We start from the raw sequence: 19,860 nt of genomic DNA on the forward strand, positions 1-19,860 counted from the left end.
ATTATAAATTTAGATCTTATGGTTTTCACATTGTACATTACCATGGAATTTAATAATATGTTAATAACTATTGCAGAAACATGGTATACATAAACATCAGCCAAGCTTTGACTTGAACTCAAAAACTTAAAAGGTATTGTGCATTACATCATGTTTAGTTTTTTGTGTGAACTGTTTTATGCTCTAGAAGTCAGTTGACCGAGATAAATATTTCATGGTTACGGTTTGTATGAATTTAAATATACTTCCAATATCATACACTTGTCTTTAAGAAACTGAAACCTTGGGGCTGAAGAAATGGTTCAGTGATTAAGAGCACTGACTGCTCTTCCAGAGGTCCTGAGTTCAAATCCCAGCAACCACATGGTGGCCCACAACCATCTGTAATGGTATCGAATGCCCTCTTCTGGTGTGTCTGAGGACAGCTGAATTGTACTCATATAACTAAAATTAATAAGTGAATAAAAATTTTAAGAAAAAGAAAGAAACTGAAACCTTCATTGTAACATGAGTAACTTTTAGAAAAACCTGAGGTCTACAAAAACAGAAAGTTCTGTTTCATGGATGCAAGGTTAAGTACCTAAGTTTTCAGGCAAATCGACTATTCTAAAGGTCTCAGATATCCAAGGCCTGAATAAGATTTCCTAAACTCTTCATTTTTCCATGTTCATCTGTCTTTCACAATCTTATGTTCATTTATCTCATCTTCACTTTCACTTCTCACAATTCTGCATCATGTACATATGTGTACTTATATGAAAATAATCATATAACATAAATACATTTCAAAGGTAAATAAATATATATGAAAATAGTTACATACAACAATTTGCATACTAAATTCCACATGTTAAAAATTTCAGGATATTTCTAATTGGCACAACTAGTTTATCTGGAAGAAGATCTTGCCATATTTTAATCAACAGCATTTAACAAGGCAAAGGATTTGTTAGTTTTTGTTAAAATAAATTCTAAGTATGTAACAACATACAATACTGTTAGAGAGACAGCCTCACCTTGGTGAATTAATAACTAAGCATGTTATAAAAAGTACACAAGCCAAAGAAACAAATGTTTGATTTTTTACACAAAAAGGCTGTTTTTAGAAAACAGACATAAAATATTTTAAGGGAAATTTTATTCTTTGTCCAACTTTTTTATTTTTTTCAGAAAACCTGCTTTTTGAGATGATGGCCAATTCTACCCTAGTGACTGAGTTCCTCCTGGAGGTTTTTGCTGAGTCTTGGGAGCTGAGGATCCTACTCAGTGTGCTGTTCCTGCTGGTGTACCTGGGCAGTCTGTTAGGGAACCTTATCATCATCATTGCTACTACAGTTGACCAAACCCTGAACACACCCATGTATTACTTCCTCAGAATTCTGTCCATTTTAGATATGGGCTATGTTTCCGTCACTGTCCCAAATGCTTGTTTCAACTCTATCACTGACCACAGGAACATTTCTGTGACAGGATGTGCAGCACAAATCTTTTTGGTCTTTTTTTGTGCATGTATAGAGATGTTTTTTCTCACCATCATGGCCCAGGATCGCTATGTGGCCATCTGTAAGCCTCTTCTTTACCCTGTGATCATGAACCACCAATTTTGTGTTCAGATGACAATGGTTTCCCTACATAGCTCTCTTGTCATTGCAAGTGTTCACACTTTCAAAACATTCCAGCTTTCCTTCTGTCACTCTAATGTGGTCTCTCAGTTCTTCTGTGATATCCCCTCTTTGTTGAAGCTTTCATGTTCAGATACCTTTAACAACAAACTCTTAATGCTTCTCTCCGCTATTGTCATTGGTTGTAGCTGCTTTATCCTTATTGCTGTATCATATGTTCGGATATTATCAACTGTGTTGAAGGTTCCTGTCAAAGGAGAGCGAGGGAAAGCCTTTTCCACCTGTGTCCCTCACATTATTGTGGTGTCTGTGTTTTTCAGCTCTGCTGCCTATGTGTACCTAAGACCTCCAGTAGTAACATTAGAAGTAGTTAAGGATATGACTCTTTCTGTGTTTTATACTATTGTTCCACCATTCTTAAATCCTATCATCTATAGTCTTAGAAACAGACAGATTAAGGTGGCAGTGAAGAAAGTAATGTTAAGACTTTCTTTCATATTTGAATATAAAAGGAATAAGAAACTATCAGAGTTTTCTAGAGGAAGAAAACTGACAATATAAAGAGAAATATTTGTGCACAGACATATGCATGCGCGCGCGCGCACACACACACACACACACACACACACACACACACACAGTATGTATAAAATCAATCCTACTTGCTCAAACACTCAAGAAGCTCATAATAGTCAAGGCCATCTTCTGCTTTGCTAACATGGAATGTATTTCATATAACAAATGCACTATAATGTTATGGCACTTTGTAGGCACCAACTTAACAACTTCCATGTTCAGTGAGATATACTGAATATTTTTCTTCACAAATGAGATGTTGCTATCAGTTTTTGCCCAGCAACCTGGCAATGGCCTTAATGATTTTAAGGGTTTTTATTGGAAAACTTTGGCCAAGTATTTATATTCCCTAGCATAATTTGATCACAACAGGTGTCCAGGTGTCACTCTGTCTCCCTCATTATTGGGTGATTTTTTTAGATTGTCTTTTTGCTTACATATAACTTAAGAATACTCTACTGAATTAGGTGTCCATAATACTCTTCCAAAGGTCCTCATTTTTAGCTGTGTCTCAATAATCCCTCCCTGTTCCCATGTTTTCTCCATTACCATACTTAATCCTCCCATTCCATTTCCCCAATCTACCCATAGCTACCTTTTCTATTTCATTTTTCTTTTTTTTTCTTCCCCCCCTATTTCATTTTTCTAATGTTCTCTCTGTCTGTCCCCATCTATTCCCTTATGCAACACTTAACTTGTGTGGGTCTATGGACTGTACCTTGGTCTGAATTATTTAGGCTAACATTCACATAAAAGTGAATATATACCAGATTAGATTCATCTTTCTGATTCTGGGTTACTCAACTGAGCATGTTTTTCTTTTGCTTTTGTTTATTTGTTTGTTTGTTTTGTTTTGTTTCCTAATTTCATGCATTTACTGATAGCATTTCATTAGTTCATTTTAAAACTTTCTCTGTTCTTCTTTCATACAATACATTCTAACTGCCAGCTCCCATTATTCCTATTCCTATTATGCACATTCTTGTACTGGAGATAGGAATGCATCAATTTGCATTCATCTACATGCAGACTGCCTGTTGAACCTGCACTATTTGAAAATGCTTTCTTTCCACCAATGATTTTAGCTTTTTTCTTAAAGATCAAGTGACTCAATACTCTACACTTTTTTCACTATTCCTCTATAGTATAGCTTGAGGTCAGGGATAGTTATTTCCCCAGAAGATTTTTATTGTTGAGAGTAGTTTTTGTTCTCCTGTTTTGTTTGTTTGTTTGTTTGTTTGGTTGGTTGGTTTTTTTTTTTTTTTTTTTTGTTATTCCAAGTGGATTTGAGAATTTCTCTTTCTAACTCTATGAAGAATTGAATTAGAATTTGTTGTAAAAATAAAAAAGACCCTAGTCCAGTTCCTGCACTCATCATTCTACACTATCTCTTCAAGTCTGCCCCTGACCCATGCTGTCTGGTATCCACACCAGTGCAGTACCCTTGTGCTCACTCATGGCCAGGATAGTTTCACAATCCAATTCCTTGGTGGGCTTGGTTTGTTTCACCACTATACACTCTCCTGAACTCACTTATGTCACCACATGAAAAAAATATACCACACATTAACCATTGACCCAAATGATAAGATATGATTTGCCAATCTAGACAGCACATAATCCTGTACACACCCATTTCTTAAAAATAGTCATAACAACCTGTATCTATGCACAGAGAAGACTCCTATCATCTGCTGCCATGTTCTTCCAGCTCCTCCTTCCTCACTCTGCCTTCTCCCTTTCTAAAATATTTCTCCTGCCCATTCTTCCTTCTCCTCCAATGACAGGCCTCGTACTATCCTGTATATGCTTTCACCTGCATAGTGATATCAAGGTACACTTCACACTTTCTAATTAAAAATATAAAACTTTTCTCTTAAATGTACGCTGAGCCCAACTATTATAATTTTGTAATTTAAAAAGTATAAAATATATATAACATCCAGTCCAAAATTTTATCAGTTAAACACAATATTTAGTTATCTATTCAAGCTTATGAAAGGCTTAAAATCCATGTTATATCCTGGCTAACTTGTATACTATCTAATAACTATCTAATGAAATATGTATTCTTAAAGTTAAACAACCTGGGTAGAATATGAGATTGTAATCAGTCTTCAAACCCATCAGAAATCTGAGAATAACCAAAATATCTGTAAGCGTAACATGAGTTCTAGAACTGAGACAGGTTATAGAGACAATTTCATACATGCACAGTCCCCTCTTAACAACACATGAGAACAAGTCTTCAACCTTCTGGCCTAGGATCATCTAACAGACTTTTAAAAAACAGAATTTCAAAGGGGTGATCATTCTGAATTGGCAGAAATTATTAGTTGACTGTTTTAAAATGTGTGCTTTTCTGGACAATATTTAGTCTGTAGATGAAGTGAGACAATTCTTGCCTAGTGGCTGTCTCACCACAGTACATCACATCACCTGGATGTGGAAATGTTCAATTTCTTCTTTGAATCCACTAAAGGGGAGCTGTTAGGAGCAGACATTTCTCAATAAAATATAAATAACTTTAAATGTCATATTTTGTGTATTTCTGACATTTTTGAAAACCTTCTAACTATGTAAGTAATCTGAACGTTTGTCCCTTAATTATCTTAACATTATCATGAAATCACTCTAACAATAAACTTAGAGCCATGAACTTGCTATCTTGTTCTTAACTCACATGTTTGATCATCTCAGATTAGTATTTTAATGGCAGTAAAGAACTGGATATAAGCCTTTAATATTTAAATGTGTTACATAGGACAAGGCTTATATATGAGTGTATTGATATTAATTTTAAGTCAATAAAATTTTTATCAAAGAAAATCTAAACTTTTATCAAATAAATTCTGTACCAATGTAAAAGATTATAACTTTAGCTTAGTAACAAATATAAGAATTTCTACAAAATGAGATTATGACTTTATAACCAATTCTAGCTAATTCCTCCCTGTTAAATTTGGACCATTACTAAATTTTCTAGGACAACAACCTTAGAATAACCACTTTTAGCCTTCCAAAGTTTAGGGAATCGAGGTAAAGATTCTTTCAATAACTTTTTCTTTGATTCTCTTAAACTTAGTTTTTCAGTTGGTCTACTTTTATCAAATCTAATCAATATAACTCTGGAAGGTGTCCAAAGCCTAATCACCCCTTTTAAAAGCACAAAGACAAAATCTTTCTCACAAAATACAGTGTTCTTTTGTCTGTAACCAGAAAAACTTGTATCTTGTACTCTCTCTCAAAGAAATAATATAACCATAAGATTCAAAATCATATCCATTATGAACAATAAAACAATTTTTTACAAAAGAATTAAGGTCAACCATACTGTATGAATCTGTTTAGGCTTTTCTAACCTGCTATGCCAGGAAATAAATCCAAAATTTCCATGCAGTCCACATTAAGAGAAGAAGAGCCCCATGCTGTGAAAAATAACAAAAATAACTACAAACCCTGCCTAACTGGAATCGTTAAGCCATATGGCATTAATGGGTAATTCATAAAACAATTTAATCACCTTTGCATTAATACCAAAACCAATAAGAAGTAAGCAACTTGTCAAACTAAGATTTTACCCCAGAATATATCTGTTAAGCTCTCTACCTGGAGTGTTGACTTTCATTTAATAACTTCCACAATATATGTCTATATTCACCCTACCTTGTGTACTGACGTCTATTTTATAATAACTTTTATAACTGGCAAATATCATCACTTTCTCCTTAGAGTCAGTGACTATTTTCCCCTAAGTTCCAAACCATGGGTGAAATTCCTATGTGATTCACATCAACTCTATATTCTTTCTTCTAACTATAAAAACAAATTTCATCACATTTCCATTAATGCATGTCATTAAGAAGCAGACAAATTGTCAAACCAGGATTTCAACACAATATTCCTATGGATCCCATGTTAGAAAGAATCTGAGTATCCTGTAAACCAAAATATTACCATCTATCTGCTTATTACTAACTTCTATAATATATGTCTGTATCCACTCTGCCTGGTGTTATAGACTTTTATTTATTTCTACCTAGTTCTGAATCATGGGAGGAATTCCTCAAACATATTAACTAGATCTCAACTAACATGAGATAAAAGTTCACTGACCCCTCCCTTTTAATAGGGCTCTGGCAGTGATCTATGCTGAACCAGTGGTAAATTGAAAGCTAACTGGGTCTGAGGGGTCTACAGAGAACTTCACAGAGGCTCGCTCCTCAATCCCCAGGCTGAGAGCTACAGCCAGTGGAAGCATCCCAACCTGGAGCTGAGCTTGAGCAGTATGCTGTAAGAATCCCAGGGATAGACAGAAGACTCTGGAGCACAACTGCCTGTGAGGTAGTTTTCTGACAGACACAGCAAACCGGGTCTGGGCATCTACATCCTGGAGAGCTTTTATGTGTTTGCTTCCCTGTATCCCCTTAGGTCTACAAAGGAAAGATCAGCCAGACTGGATGCTTCTGTCAGATTGCTTGAGATAAGCAAGCAAGCAAACCCTGTCATGTGCAACCCAAAGAGGCTTCTCCCTAGTAATAAGAGTAGGAGAGGACTACAGTGTTCTGAATCGAACAGCAGAGGGAGACAAAAGTACAAAGGCCTGAGGTCAGGTAATATATTAATATAAAGAGAGATATATAACCTTGGGATCCTTAAAGATGAAATACACAATAAATACCTTTTGGGCCTTATGGGATGATGTTTTGAGTGGTCTGACAGGGATGGATTTAAAGGAAATAGACACCGTATCATTTACTGGTATTGCAATATTTATACTCTTGATTTACTATGTCTTCTCAAAAGACAAGGCCCTAGATAAAAAAATATTTTCTTTAGAAAAGAGATTAAAAGTAACACTAGAATAGAATTTTCTGAAGTTCATAGAGAAGTCTGAGCAACAGTGCGATAACCTTAAGACATGAGAGCATAGCCTAGAGGAAACACTAGACTTGAAGACACAGGAAGTTATAGGTCAGAATGAGACAGAAAGATGAAAAACAAGGTGGGAGACAGGTGCTAGAAAAGATGTTAGAACAAAACATACAACAGCTCATAAATCAGACTGAGCAACAAAGAAAAAATAATGAAGTTTGGAAGCAAGACTTGCAGAATAACTTTTTTAATTAATCAATCAAAAATAATTCACAGCAGACTATCACAATTGTAATATAAAGAACATTCAAGGAGGCAGAACCTGGAATAGAGAATTCAGGAATTCAAGGAACAGGAGGAGTTACAAAAAGAGAGAGATGGAGGGTGGACACAGACCTTAAAGAAGGAATTTAAAATTTCAACTAATGAAAATACTCAGGTAGAAAAAGAAGATAAAATTAGAGAAAGTCAACTGAAGGTTATTAAAAAACAAACTTTAGTCTATCTGGTTAATATATGACAAAGACCTCCAGATGATGATCATCCACAGGGTTATGAAGAATTTGAATGACAACCCAAGGATGTGTTAGAACTGAAAATTTTTAAGGAAAGTGTCACAAATTTCAGAATGCATTTGCTATTTGTAAAACAATTCCTGATTTCTTTGGCTATTAAAGAAAGAATAAACCCCCAAGAATTTAAAGATGTGGCCAGAGTAATACTAGAGCCTGCTGCAAATTCACAATGGATTTCATGGTGGAGAGAAGAGGCAAGGGATGTAGGACAACAAAATAGAGCCAGGGGTAGACATATTTCCACAGATCAGCTGCTTGGTGAAGGCTGCTTTGCTGAGGTAGAGGTAGAGACGGTATATGGTGAAGAAACTGTATCATTGTGTAGATGGTCAGCCTGGGACAAAGTTGCAGAATCAGAAGCAAATCTTGAACCATTCATTTAAGTCATATGATTTCCTAAAGAAACTTTTCCTGACCTTTTACAAAGGTTAACCTCAGCTATGGAAAGGAGTGTATCAGACTCAACAATAAGAAAAGCAAAAACTGAACCTTTAGCCTTTGAAAATTTAAATACTGAATGTAAGGAAGTAAGCAGACCATTGGGGGCAAGGTAAAAAATCAATAGATGTGTGGATTAGTCATACAGCTTATCTTAGCTCTTGCTGTCCTGATATAACTGTAATAGGAGCAGCTGGCACTAGAGAGCTAGAGATGACACAAGATTTCTAATGCTTTAATAGTGGTGAGCAGGGTTGTCTCAGACATAACTGCAGGAAAAAGTAATACCAAAAGGAGGCCTATGAGTCATAGAATATGCAAATGATGTGGTAAAGGCCCACATTTGACTATGAGATAGAGAGCCATAACAGATAAATGGGGCAACACCCTGCCAAAATACCTACATGAAGACCACCCACAGGTACCAGTGTCAGCAGGAAGAGCTCATTTCCCCAGAACAATTAAAGTCACTGCTTTAAAAACAGATTGGTTAAGAGCACCGGACTGCTCTTCCAGAGGTCCTAAGTTCAATTCCCAGGAACCACATGGTGGCTCACAACCATCTGTAAAGAGATCTGATGCCCTCTTCTGGTGTATCTGAAGACAGCTACAGTGTACTTATATATAATAAATGGATAAATCTTAAAAACAAACAAACAAACAAACAAACAAACAAACAAAAAACAGATTTTTTGAGACCAGACAAGGCTTACTCAAGTTCTATAGACAAGTCCAAAAGCCTCAAAGAGAGTCAAAAGTGAATATTTTGGCAAACTTCTACAGAAGATTAGCTCAGTGGTAGAGCGCTTGCCTAGGAAGCGCAAGGCCCTGGGTTCGGTCCCCAGCTCTGAAAAAAAGAACAACAACAAAAAAAAAGATCAATACTAGTAAAGAATATTGAAATTGAAGAAATGATTGACACTGGAGTAGATGTCACCATATCTCTCCAACAACTTGGCCTGCTAATTGGCCACTCCGAGAAGTGAATAATAAAGTTCAAGGTGGTGGGACTTTATCCCAAATAAAGCAAATAACTAGGTGGCTTAAATATATATGACCAGAGGTAAGATAGTTAAACTGAGGCTATATGTGATGGATATAGCCATGGGGAAGAGATCTATTACAGCAGTGGAAAACCCAAATTAATATAACCACAGTTTCAGTGTCTGGCAAAAAAACCCATCAAACCCCTAATTAAAATTTTAGATTAGTCAGGGAAGGTTATGAAAGGCAGTTCCAGACTTGCCCATAAACAAGATACAGCAGAGGCTGACAATTTATTTCCACCCAAAGGAGCCACTACTGCTAAGATAAAACAGCTTTGCCACTAACGTGGTTGAGTGACCAAACCATTTGGACTCATCGATGGTCTTTGACAAAAGAAAAGTTGCAGGCATTAGAACAGCTAGTCCAGGAGCAGCTAGAGGCTCACCATATAAAGGAGCCTACCAGCCCTTGGAATTCTCCAATATTTGTCATTAAAATAAAAGTCTGACAAATAAAGTATGTTGACAGATATCAGAGCAATTAATATGATTATTCAACCAATGAGTTATCTTCAGCCTGGGATCCCACTGCCTTCCTTGTTGCCTAAGGAATGAACTTTTACAGTGATTGACCTGAAAGTTTCTTTTTTCAGAGTTCCTCTATATGACACAACAAGGAAAGGTTTGCTTTCTCAGTACTTGCCTTCAACAGAGGTAAGATAATACCATTGGTTAATACCATTGGAAAGTAGTGCCACAATGAATGTTAAATAGCCCTACCTTGTGACAATATTTTGTACAATGGCTACTGAAGATGATTTGCCTACAGTTTCTCCAATCTATTGTTTATCGTTATACAGATGATGTCCTATTGACTCATCCAGATATAAGTATCCTAGAAAAAATGTTTATAAACTAAAAACAAACTTGCCTTGCTGTGGATTGCAAATTGCCCCTGAAAAAAATGCAAAGGGGATTCTATTAAGTATCTAAGGTATAAAATAATAAGAAACCAATTAAAGACCCTTAATAGTTTTTAAAAGCTATTGGGAGATATTAACTGGCTATGGGCTATGATTGGCTTGGTTACTCAATAGCTAAGTAATTTATTCCAAACCTTACAAGATGATAAAGTTTTAAATAGCCCAAGGAAAATATCAGCTGAAGCTGAGAAGGAGTTAGCTTTGGGAGAAAGGGAATTTCAGATTATAACCTAGATTTTATTTAACCAAAAAATGACCTCCATCTTAGTCATCTTACCCTCTACTCATTCTCCTGTAGGAATTCTTATTCAGAGGGAAGATTATATCTTAGAATGAATATTTTTAGCATGAAAACAGAATAAGAAACCAAATACCTACCTTTAGGATGTCTCTGATTCATAACGAAGGAAAAATGAGACTTTGACTGTCGGTGCCTGTACCAATGAAGTACTGAGAGATGGGCATAAGCCTGTGGGTTTTAAGAAAAAACACATACTTGGATCATTTGTATCACAAGAATGCGAAATCTTTTCCTTTATTCACTGAATATATACACCCAAGTTCACCGGGTGGAAATTTCCATGAAAGTCCTCAGGAAAAAAAAGACAGGAACTGATTATCACCCAGGTATACCAACCAGGTGTGCTGTTTCAGGGCCAGGGTGTTACTTTTTTAGGAACAAAAGGCTTCTACATGAATCAGCAGGGCTTCAGCAGGGGTCAAACACTATAGGGGACCCAGGAGGGCTCAACAAGTCCCCCATTTTTATTTTTTACTAAGCAGCACCTACCTGTCTTAGGACACTTTGGGGTCCCAACCTCTTGCCCATCTCTGAAAACTCTGCCAGTCTCAGAGCCCTCTGTCTCAGGTGAGGATTGGTCCCAAAGTGTTGCCTGTCTTTGGCTAACCGCTTCTTGTAAAGGCTGAGCCAGATTTGGGCAGAGGGATTGTCTCCTATCAAGGAGAGCAACACCTGCTTAGTTGCTGCCCAGGACTGGGAATGCTGTTTGTGCATGTGTAAGAATTACAAGGCCGACTACTAGTCTACAAGTGCCTGAGGGCCATACCACTGAGGGCTATAACACCAAGGGCATTCCTTTATCAAGCTGTTCCTGTAAGAACACTAACTGTTGATTTAAATTTACAATTCCCAATTATCAACAACTTTTCCTGAAAGTTTAACTGCTGTACTTGCCTTAACATCAGATTTGGGTAGGGCAATCCCAGACAGTGCAGATACAGTGGCTACAGCAGCAATGGTTACTACAATATCAGCAAAGATGTCAAAGTCTTTCTCATGATGGTTCAGTATCAGCTGGTTTTCTCTCCACAATGACCAACAGGCAATGGAACCATGCCTGAGAACCTCATAACCAGAGCAGAGTTCCCTGGCCCCAGCAGCCTCATGAAGATGGCATTCCTGCAAAGAATCTCCAGCCTTAGTACCATTCGGATAACACTAAGATCATCAATATATTGCTCCAAATGTATAAATCTTCTTGAATACTCAAGAAGATTTTTGCTAAATGATCAACAAAAATAACTGTCTTAACTTCTTGGGTCAAAGCAATAGTGTTATTAATTAAATAGCTACACCACTATACCAGCAATAGTCAAACCCACTCTCCTATTGATTCTGTTTAAAGCCTGACTCACTTCTTCCAATATTTTTAAGTCTTTTAGAATATCAAGATCCTATAATACTCACAAGCAATGAAACAAAAGCTAGTATATGCCAGACTTCAATATAGTAACAAAATTAGAAAGTGTACAACCAATATAACTTACATTAAATATTGTAGAAGAGTCAAAAGTAACTTTAACATGACCAATAAATAAAGATTAGGAGTTTTAGCACATGTGTTAACATTTGTTTAAAATCCAGCTCCCGTATCAATTTTTTGACTGCAAATATGACTTCATACAAGACAATTATGAACTTATAAATGTCTCAGAACTGGTGGATCACAGCTGCCCAGATGTGTAGATTGGTTTCTGTGTCCTGTAGACAAGTCCTTTTCTCTCATCTTCAGCAGGGTTTATTATTTCGTTTTTTGCCACCAAAAGAAAACATCGGAACATACGTCCCCTCTTAGTTGTGACTTTGCATTGTTGACAGTTCAGTTCTCTGTGTTGTAGGTCCCAGCCCACCAGTACTCTATCAAACACTGTTAGGCACATGATGCAGCACTGTGATCTAATTTAAATAATACTTTTTTATTATTTATACTACTATATATAATATACATCAACACTTTTGCTATATAACCTAAGTGATAAACCCTTTTTTTGGTTACCTGTCAGACTCTAGACTTTGGTGCCTATTGCAGTTAACACAGTTACAGAATTGTAATGATGTCTTGTTTATTTTTTTGTTTTTGTTTCTTTTCCTCCTTCTTTTCCCTTTGTAACGGAATGTGTAAATCAAAGTATATACATTGTGTGATGTTCCTGTTTCTTGGGATGTCATGAGGAGTTACACACAGCATTCAGTGTTCTGTATAGACCTGCCCACCTTCGTGAATTCATCTGTTAACTCCTCCTCCTCTGAGAGCGCGCCAGCCACGGTGGCTAACTCCCAGAGTCCTCTCTCCTGCTGGCTATTCTGGAATTAAGCACAGACTCGACCACTCGGTTGCTTTATCATGAATAATGGGCGTGACTTGGTCACTCTTCTACCCTTCAGCAACAAGTGCTAGCTTCTTCGCTGACCAAAAATTAAGGAAGGAAAACACCATTTTCAAAACGATCCACCTTTTCACGGCCGAGACGGATGTTAGTCTACGGTGCTGCCTCGCGCTGTCGAGCCTCTGGAATGAGCCCGCTGTGGAATGACCATTTCTGACTTGCTATGGGATGCTCACAAGTACCCTTCCTGTCTCGTTAGTATTGGAATCAAGACTCATTATTTGGAATCTATACAGCAGTGTTCCTCCACTGTGTTTCATTTGCAAAAGTAGAGAACATGCCTTCTCCACCCTTTTGCAAATAATTGATACTCCATATTGGATTCTCAAAAGACTTCGATATGGTGATCCTGTCAAACCTAGAAATTGTATTATCTTTTCATACCTGATTTCCCCCACTTCTCCTGTTTTAGAGGAAACAGCACACTTTCAGTTACGGACACAGTCTCCATTTCTAGAGTATGTGTGTTGCAGCCATCCAAGGTCATAGCTGGCTCAGCCATTGTTCTCACTGCCTGTCCTACCATGGTGCACATGGGGAGGGAAGAAGAATCTGTGCGTCTGGGAAACAGCTACATAGACTTTTTGTTTTTTTACTACTCTGATTCTGTAACACTTCTGAGTTTTGTTCTAATTTTACAGAAAACAAACAAGACCACAATGATAAAGCAGAAGCCCACAAGGTTTGTGGCTGAATCTTAGAGTCACCCGACCTTTCCTGGCCAACAGGTCTACATGGCCAAATTTATTTACAAGAGTAATAATTTCTTCAAAAGCCAATTTTTTTTCTGTATTTCTGTAGAAAACTGCCAATATCATGAACAGAAGGGGAGAACCATAAAGGAGAAAGCAAGTGATGTTCGGTGGCATTTGCATGAGCCTAAAGCAGCGGTGTGACGATGACTCCATCAGCCGCGCTCCAGGGACTTGGTGTTGCTTGGGAGGGATCCATACAGCATTTTGCGTTCTTCATGTGTAATCATATTGCCAAAGACAAACTACTTCATCATTTATTGTAAATAACACTTCCCCAGACCTACCATAAAGTTTCTGTGATGTATTGTCTTCAGTTGCAATAAAAATGACTGAGTTGCATCAATTGAAAAAAAAAAAGAAAGAAAAGAAAATGTCCAGAACCAATCTTCCAAATGAAAATCTTATTTGCAATATTGGATTGACCAGTCTATGATTGAATCAGAATAACTTGTCACATTAAAGAAAAGAGTCATAATTTCTCTTTGAATTCCTGAAGGCATTATCTATGATCTCCATGTTCTCTGTTCCACAAGGTCTAAAAGCTTGAAGCAAGGCAGCTTGTCCAATCTGAGCTATAGGCAAGTTAAGATGGGTCAGGAACATACGTCCAAAATAGGTTTCCAGTCACCATTGTGGGGCACTGAGTAAACTCAGAGGTCAGCATCATTCTCTGTTCCAGCATCAGTCTGTCTCACCAGCCTCTATGGCAGCTAGCACACTCCTGCAGCATCTTGTAGAAAAAACACAAACATGCCCTCTTCCCCATATAAAATACCTGAAGAGGTTCATGCCATATGCCAATATGTGGAACTTACCATTTCACCTAGGCAGAAGTATGCCTAGTTGTAGGGTCCCATAAACACACAGAGAGTTCTTTGGATTTAAATAATTGTGTGGCACACAGGGAAATAACTCCCCCTTTTTAGCCCAAAACAAAGTAAAAAACTAAAAGTCTACATTGAAGATGTCTGTGATTGATACTAAAAGGAAAAATGAGACTTTGACAATAAATTGAAAGGGATCCAGTTGAAATTGTGGTATCTTTCACTAATGCAGAAATTGCCTTATTATGGGCACAAAATGATCATTGGCAAAGATTGTGCAGTAATTTCTTGGGAGAGATTAATAACAGACACCCTCAAAGCAAGCGACTTCAGTTCATAAAAAGAACTAATTTTTTCTCAATTGCATAATAAAGGGAACTCCAATACCTGGAGCCACTATATTTTACATGGATGCCAGTAAGTCAGGAAAGACAGGTTATAAATCAAAAGATGTAAGTAAGTTGGCTGAGAGTCCGTATAGATCAGTTTAAAATCTGAATTATATGGGATACTCATGGTGTTGTCAGATTTTCAAAAGTCTCTTAATATAGGACCTGACTCTCAATATAGAGAAACAGTTGTTTTACACATAGAAACTGCAAAACTTATTCAGGATGATTCTGAGTTGGCTTTGCTGTTAATTCAGTTACATCAAATGATCAGAAATATGACTTATCTAATATATATATATATATATAACACACATAAGATCTCATACAGTTCTCCCAGAACCTCTGGCTCAAGATAATAATGAAATTAACCAGCAATAGATTGGAAGTATACTAGAGGTTGCAGAATTCCATAAAAGCCACCATGTTAACAACAAAGTTTAAAGAAATTATTTTCTATCACTTGTTAACATGCCAAGGAAATTGTGAAGCAATGTCCTACTCTTGCATTATATAATCAAACTTCAGTGCTCACAGGAACTAACACTAAGGGCACCCAAAAAAATGAAACTTGGCAAATGGATGTCTTCCATTTTACAGAGTTTGGTAAACTGAAATATATGCACCATACTATAAACACATATTCAGGATTTCAATGGGCAACTGCCTCAGCATCAGAAAAGACTGATTCCATAATTTGGCATTTGTTAGAAATTATGGCCATTATGGAAATATGCATACAATTCAAAATGGACAATGATCCAACATATATCTCCCATAAGATGAAGCACTTTTTTGTATTTTATAATATAAAACATGGCCGTTGGAGATTTAGCTCAGTGGTGGAGCGCTTGCCTAGCAAGTGCAAGGCCCTGGGTTCAGTCCCCAGCTCCGAAAAGATGAAAAAAGAAAAAAAATAATAATATAAAACATGTTACAGGCATATCACACAATCCTAGAGGACAAACCATTGTGGAGAGATCTAGTCACACTCTACAGGAGATGCTTAGTAGGCAAATGGGGGGGCAACAGAAACCCCCAAAGATAGATTACATAGCATATTATTAACTTCATATTTTCAAATACTAAGGAACAAAACAACACACCTGCTGAAAAACAGTGGATTATGGAACAAAACTATTGAACTAAACCAGCCTGCTTATATTAAGGATATTCTGACATCAGAATGGAGAGTGTGAAAGGTGTTTAATTGGGAAGATTTATGCTTATGTTTCCACAGGAAAAGAAAATCTGTGGGTTCCTTCCAAGTTGATAAAAATCAGACATAACAAAGGGAGTCCTACTGAAGGACTTGTAAAAAGAGAAGAAAAGGGAGACTAACACAATTAACGAATAGGTGATATATATGTAGTGATGTTTATATCTCTGTATATGGAGATACCTCTGGAACTGGCTGAGACTAACATGTCTGTACACAGCTAATAACATTTATTTGGTACAAATTTCTCATAATGTGCCATTACATAAAATCCTCTAAGATATCATGTATACAAAATTATATTATAGTTTAATTATGTGATCAAATTTACCTGTGAAGAAATGCATTCGTCTTTCATTATTGATCTTCATCCTATTTACTCCATCTGAATGCCTTTACAAAGCTATATGATGCTTGTATATTTTGAGTGCCACAGGAAAAAAGAAGAGAAAAACAGCTGTGAAAAGATCCAAATGATGGTATGCTGAGATTCTGGGGCCTTCCATTCCAGCTCCTCATTTGATTCTACCTTAACTGGGTCTCAGCTGTCTTTTTTAAAGATTTGCTTCCAGAACTTTTCCAGAATAGCTAGCTTGTCTATCCAGCCTTTCAGAAAGTGATAGTCAAAATGTCAGCTAAGCAATGAACTTTCTAAGCACATAGTGACTAGAAGGCAAATGATGCCAGCTAGTTCTCCTTTGTAAAAGCAAACTTTCCTATCTCCCCTTGGGCCTTCAAATGGGAATTCTTCACCCCAATTCAGCTGGAAACATACTAAAGAAAATCATCATCCCAATTCCTTATATTTGGATGTGTGGTTCTGATTATTTTCTGAATTATAGGTATGTTGTTTTTAAGGGATAATTTACAAATGTAGATTTGGACAGGGAGCGAACTAGAGAGTTTAAATTCAGTGATTTCTACCTTTCCTTTCCTCTTTCCTTTCCTTCTCTCTTAGGTAAAAGGTAAGGGGGTAGAACAGAAAGAGTTGTAGTATATCACAGAAGTTAGAGAAATAGGCAAATAGGATAAGTTAGCAAATTTACTCTTAAAAAATATTATGTACCTATATCTTTGTAATTGATACAGCGTTAAAGTTGTAGTCTTCTTATTGATGTAGATTTATTTGATTCAAATTTAAGGATTTCACTGGTATGAATTTTATTTATATAAAAGTGGGATTAATATGATTACACTCATACAGGTATTGTGCCTGTACAACACATTGAAGAATACAGGGCTTAGACCCAGTCCTATAACTGTCATTGTAAACTGTTTTTAAATGATTAAGCAATACAAGTTAAGGGACAGATATGAAATTCATTGTTCTGAGTGACTAAAATGTCTTTTTTTTTGGAGATAATTCAATTAGAAATGGCCAAGAGTAGTCAAGGTTTAGCAGTTCAGAAATGCTTTGCATTGTAAGGAATCCACAGAATATTATGTTTATGGACTTTTTTTATTAAAAATTATTTGATTAGATACCTGTCTGTACCCTTTTCGAGTCTAAGAAAAAAATTGAGGATCAATGGTGTTGATTCAGTTATGGAAAGACAGCAACCAGGGAAGGATTGCCTCAAATCATCAACAGATAAAATACTATCCAGAAAAGAGACAAACTATGCAGAATGATAATCTCTGCCAACACAGCGTAATCAGTCCTTCAAAATTCTACTTTACAGAGATCTGTCAGACAGTGATGGGCAAGAAGGCTGAAGACTGATGCACTAATGGTTTGAGAAAAGAGGGATTGTCCAGGTGATCAGCAGGCTCCATAATTTGGCTAAGTTTGGGAGCTAGGTTTTGCAATTCTCATATTTTCAGATCATATATATATATTGATTGTTTTTGGATTTCTGAATGGAGTTGAAGGCTGGTTGAAACCCAAGGTGTTTAGCACTAAGATAGATGATATAGACTTAACAGAGTGGTTTTCAGATGACATACAATCTAAACCAGTACATAAGTCAGAGGTAGAATTATGTCTTTTACATTAGAATATATGGCAGTGTGCTTTATTTAATGGACAAAATTGACAGACTGGGTGTTAAGTGTATTTTATACATTATAAATTGTAGAATGCTGATAGTAGTACTCAATTTATACCTAAAGGGGAGACTTTTAAAACAGGAATTGTGAATTGGCCTGATGCTGTTTGTATTTGATGCTAATTATGCTTTGCCAATAATAGCTGCCTAGGATGAGGAATCAATCAGGTGACTTCATCAGAACTTTCTCCCCATTTTAAATTGTCAAAGGAGAGAGCCAGTGATTTGGGAAAGGGAAGGGATAGTGGAGATGAAGAGTTTGGGAGAGAAAGAGAGGAAGAATAGGTTGAAGGAAGATGTTGCTGAAGCACATGTCCTGGAGTAAACACAAGTTATAAGTGATCTCATAGCTGGGATATAGAGTAGTACAGTGGTAGATCTGCCCAGTCTAGGAGCGCAACTTGTATTCATATTAATTGAGTTATGTTTTCTTTACCGAGGCTTATTTGTGTTGAAGAATTTATAACAACAGAAATTTTGATGGGGATTACATTGAATCTGTAGATTGCTTTCCATAAGATGGTCATTTTTACTGTATTAATCGTGCCAATACATGAGACTGAGAGATCTTCCCATCTTCTGAGGTCTTCTTTGATTTCTTTCTTCAGAGATTTGAAGTTCTTGTCATACAGATATTTCACTTTCTTAGTTAGAGTTACAAAAGGATATATTATAAGGTTTGTAACTGTTGTGAAGGGTGGTGTTTCCCTAATTTCTTCCTCGGCCCTTTAATCATTTGAGTAGAAGAAGGCTATTGATTTGTCAGAGTTAATTTTATATCCAGTCACTTTGCTGAAGTTGTTTATCAGCAGATCAATTTTGGGATCATTTATGTATAGTATCATATGATCTGTATATAGTGATATCTTGACTACTTCATTCCCAATTTGTATCCCTTTGATCTCATTCTGTTATCTAATTCCTGTGGCTAGGACTTTCATTACTATATTAAATAGGTAGGGAGAGAGTGGCCATTCTTTTCTTGTCCCTGATTTTAATGTGATTGATGGAGTATTGTACATTGAACAATACCTGCATTCATGGGATGGATCCTTCTTGATTATGGTCGATGTTCATTTTGATGTTTTCTTGGATTCAGTTTGCAAGATTTTTATTGAGCATTTTTTCATCAATGTCATCAGGGAAATTGGTCTGTAGTTCTCTTTCTTTGTTTGGTCTTCTATTGTTTTATATGTCAGTATAACGGTGGCTTCATAGGAATAATTGGATAGTGTTCCTTCTGTTTCTATATTATGGAATACTTTAAGAAGTATTGGAATTAGATCTTCTTTGAAGTTCTAATAGAATTGTGCCATAAAACCAAATGGCCCTAGTCTTTTTTTGGGTTGGGAGACTTCTAATCATTGCTTCTATTTTCTTGGTGGTCATGGAATGTTTCAATGGTTTAACTGATCCTGATTTAACTTTGGTAGCTTATATCTGTCTAGAAAATGATCCATTTCACCCAGATTTTTCAGTTTTGTTGAGTATAGACATTTGTAGTAGGATTTGATTTTTTTTAATTTCCTCAGTTTCTGTTGTTATACCTCTGTTTTCATTCCTGATTTTGTTAATTTGGATAATGTCTCTGTGCCCTCTGGTTTAGGCTGGGTTAAACCCTTAGTCTAAGGGTTTATCTATCTTGTTTATTTTCTCAAAGAACCAGGTCCTAGTTTTGTTGATTCTTTGTGTCATTCTCTTTGTTTCTACTTGGTTGATTTCATCCCAGAATTTGACTATTTCCTGCAGACTACTTCTGTTGGGTGAATTTGTTCCTTTTTGTTCTAGACTAGCTGTTAAACTTCTAGTGTATGATCTCTCCAATTACTTTATGGATGCATCTGTGACATTGGAAGCACCCTGGTCCCTGATTGAGGAGGTT

The 19,860-nt window shown here is 36.5% G+C and overlaps 1 protein-coding gene across 1 annotated transcript; it reads left to right on the forward strand.

Moving 5' to 3' along the window:
* Nucleotides 1–1,187: 1,187 nt before the first annotated feature.
* LOC116893223 (olfactory receptor 14C36-like) lies at nucleotides 1,188–2,183 on the forward strand. Its single transcript, XM_032895104.1, has one exon. It carries the CDS (start codon nucleotides 1,188–1,190, stop codon nucleotides 2,181–2,183), a length of 996 nt encoding a protein of 331 aa, XP_032750995.1.
* Nucleotides 2,184–19,860: the final 17,677 nt, after the last annotated feature.

The sequence above is a fragment of the Rattus rattus genome, chromosome 2, assembly GCF_011064425.1.
Source record: "Rattus rattus isolate New Zealand chromosome 2, Rrattus_CSIRO_v1, whole genome shotgun sequence".
In the NCBI taxonomy this organism is placed as follows: domain Eukaryota; kingdom Metazoa; phylum Chordata; class Mammalia; order Rodentia; family Muridae; genus Rattus; species Rattus rattus.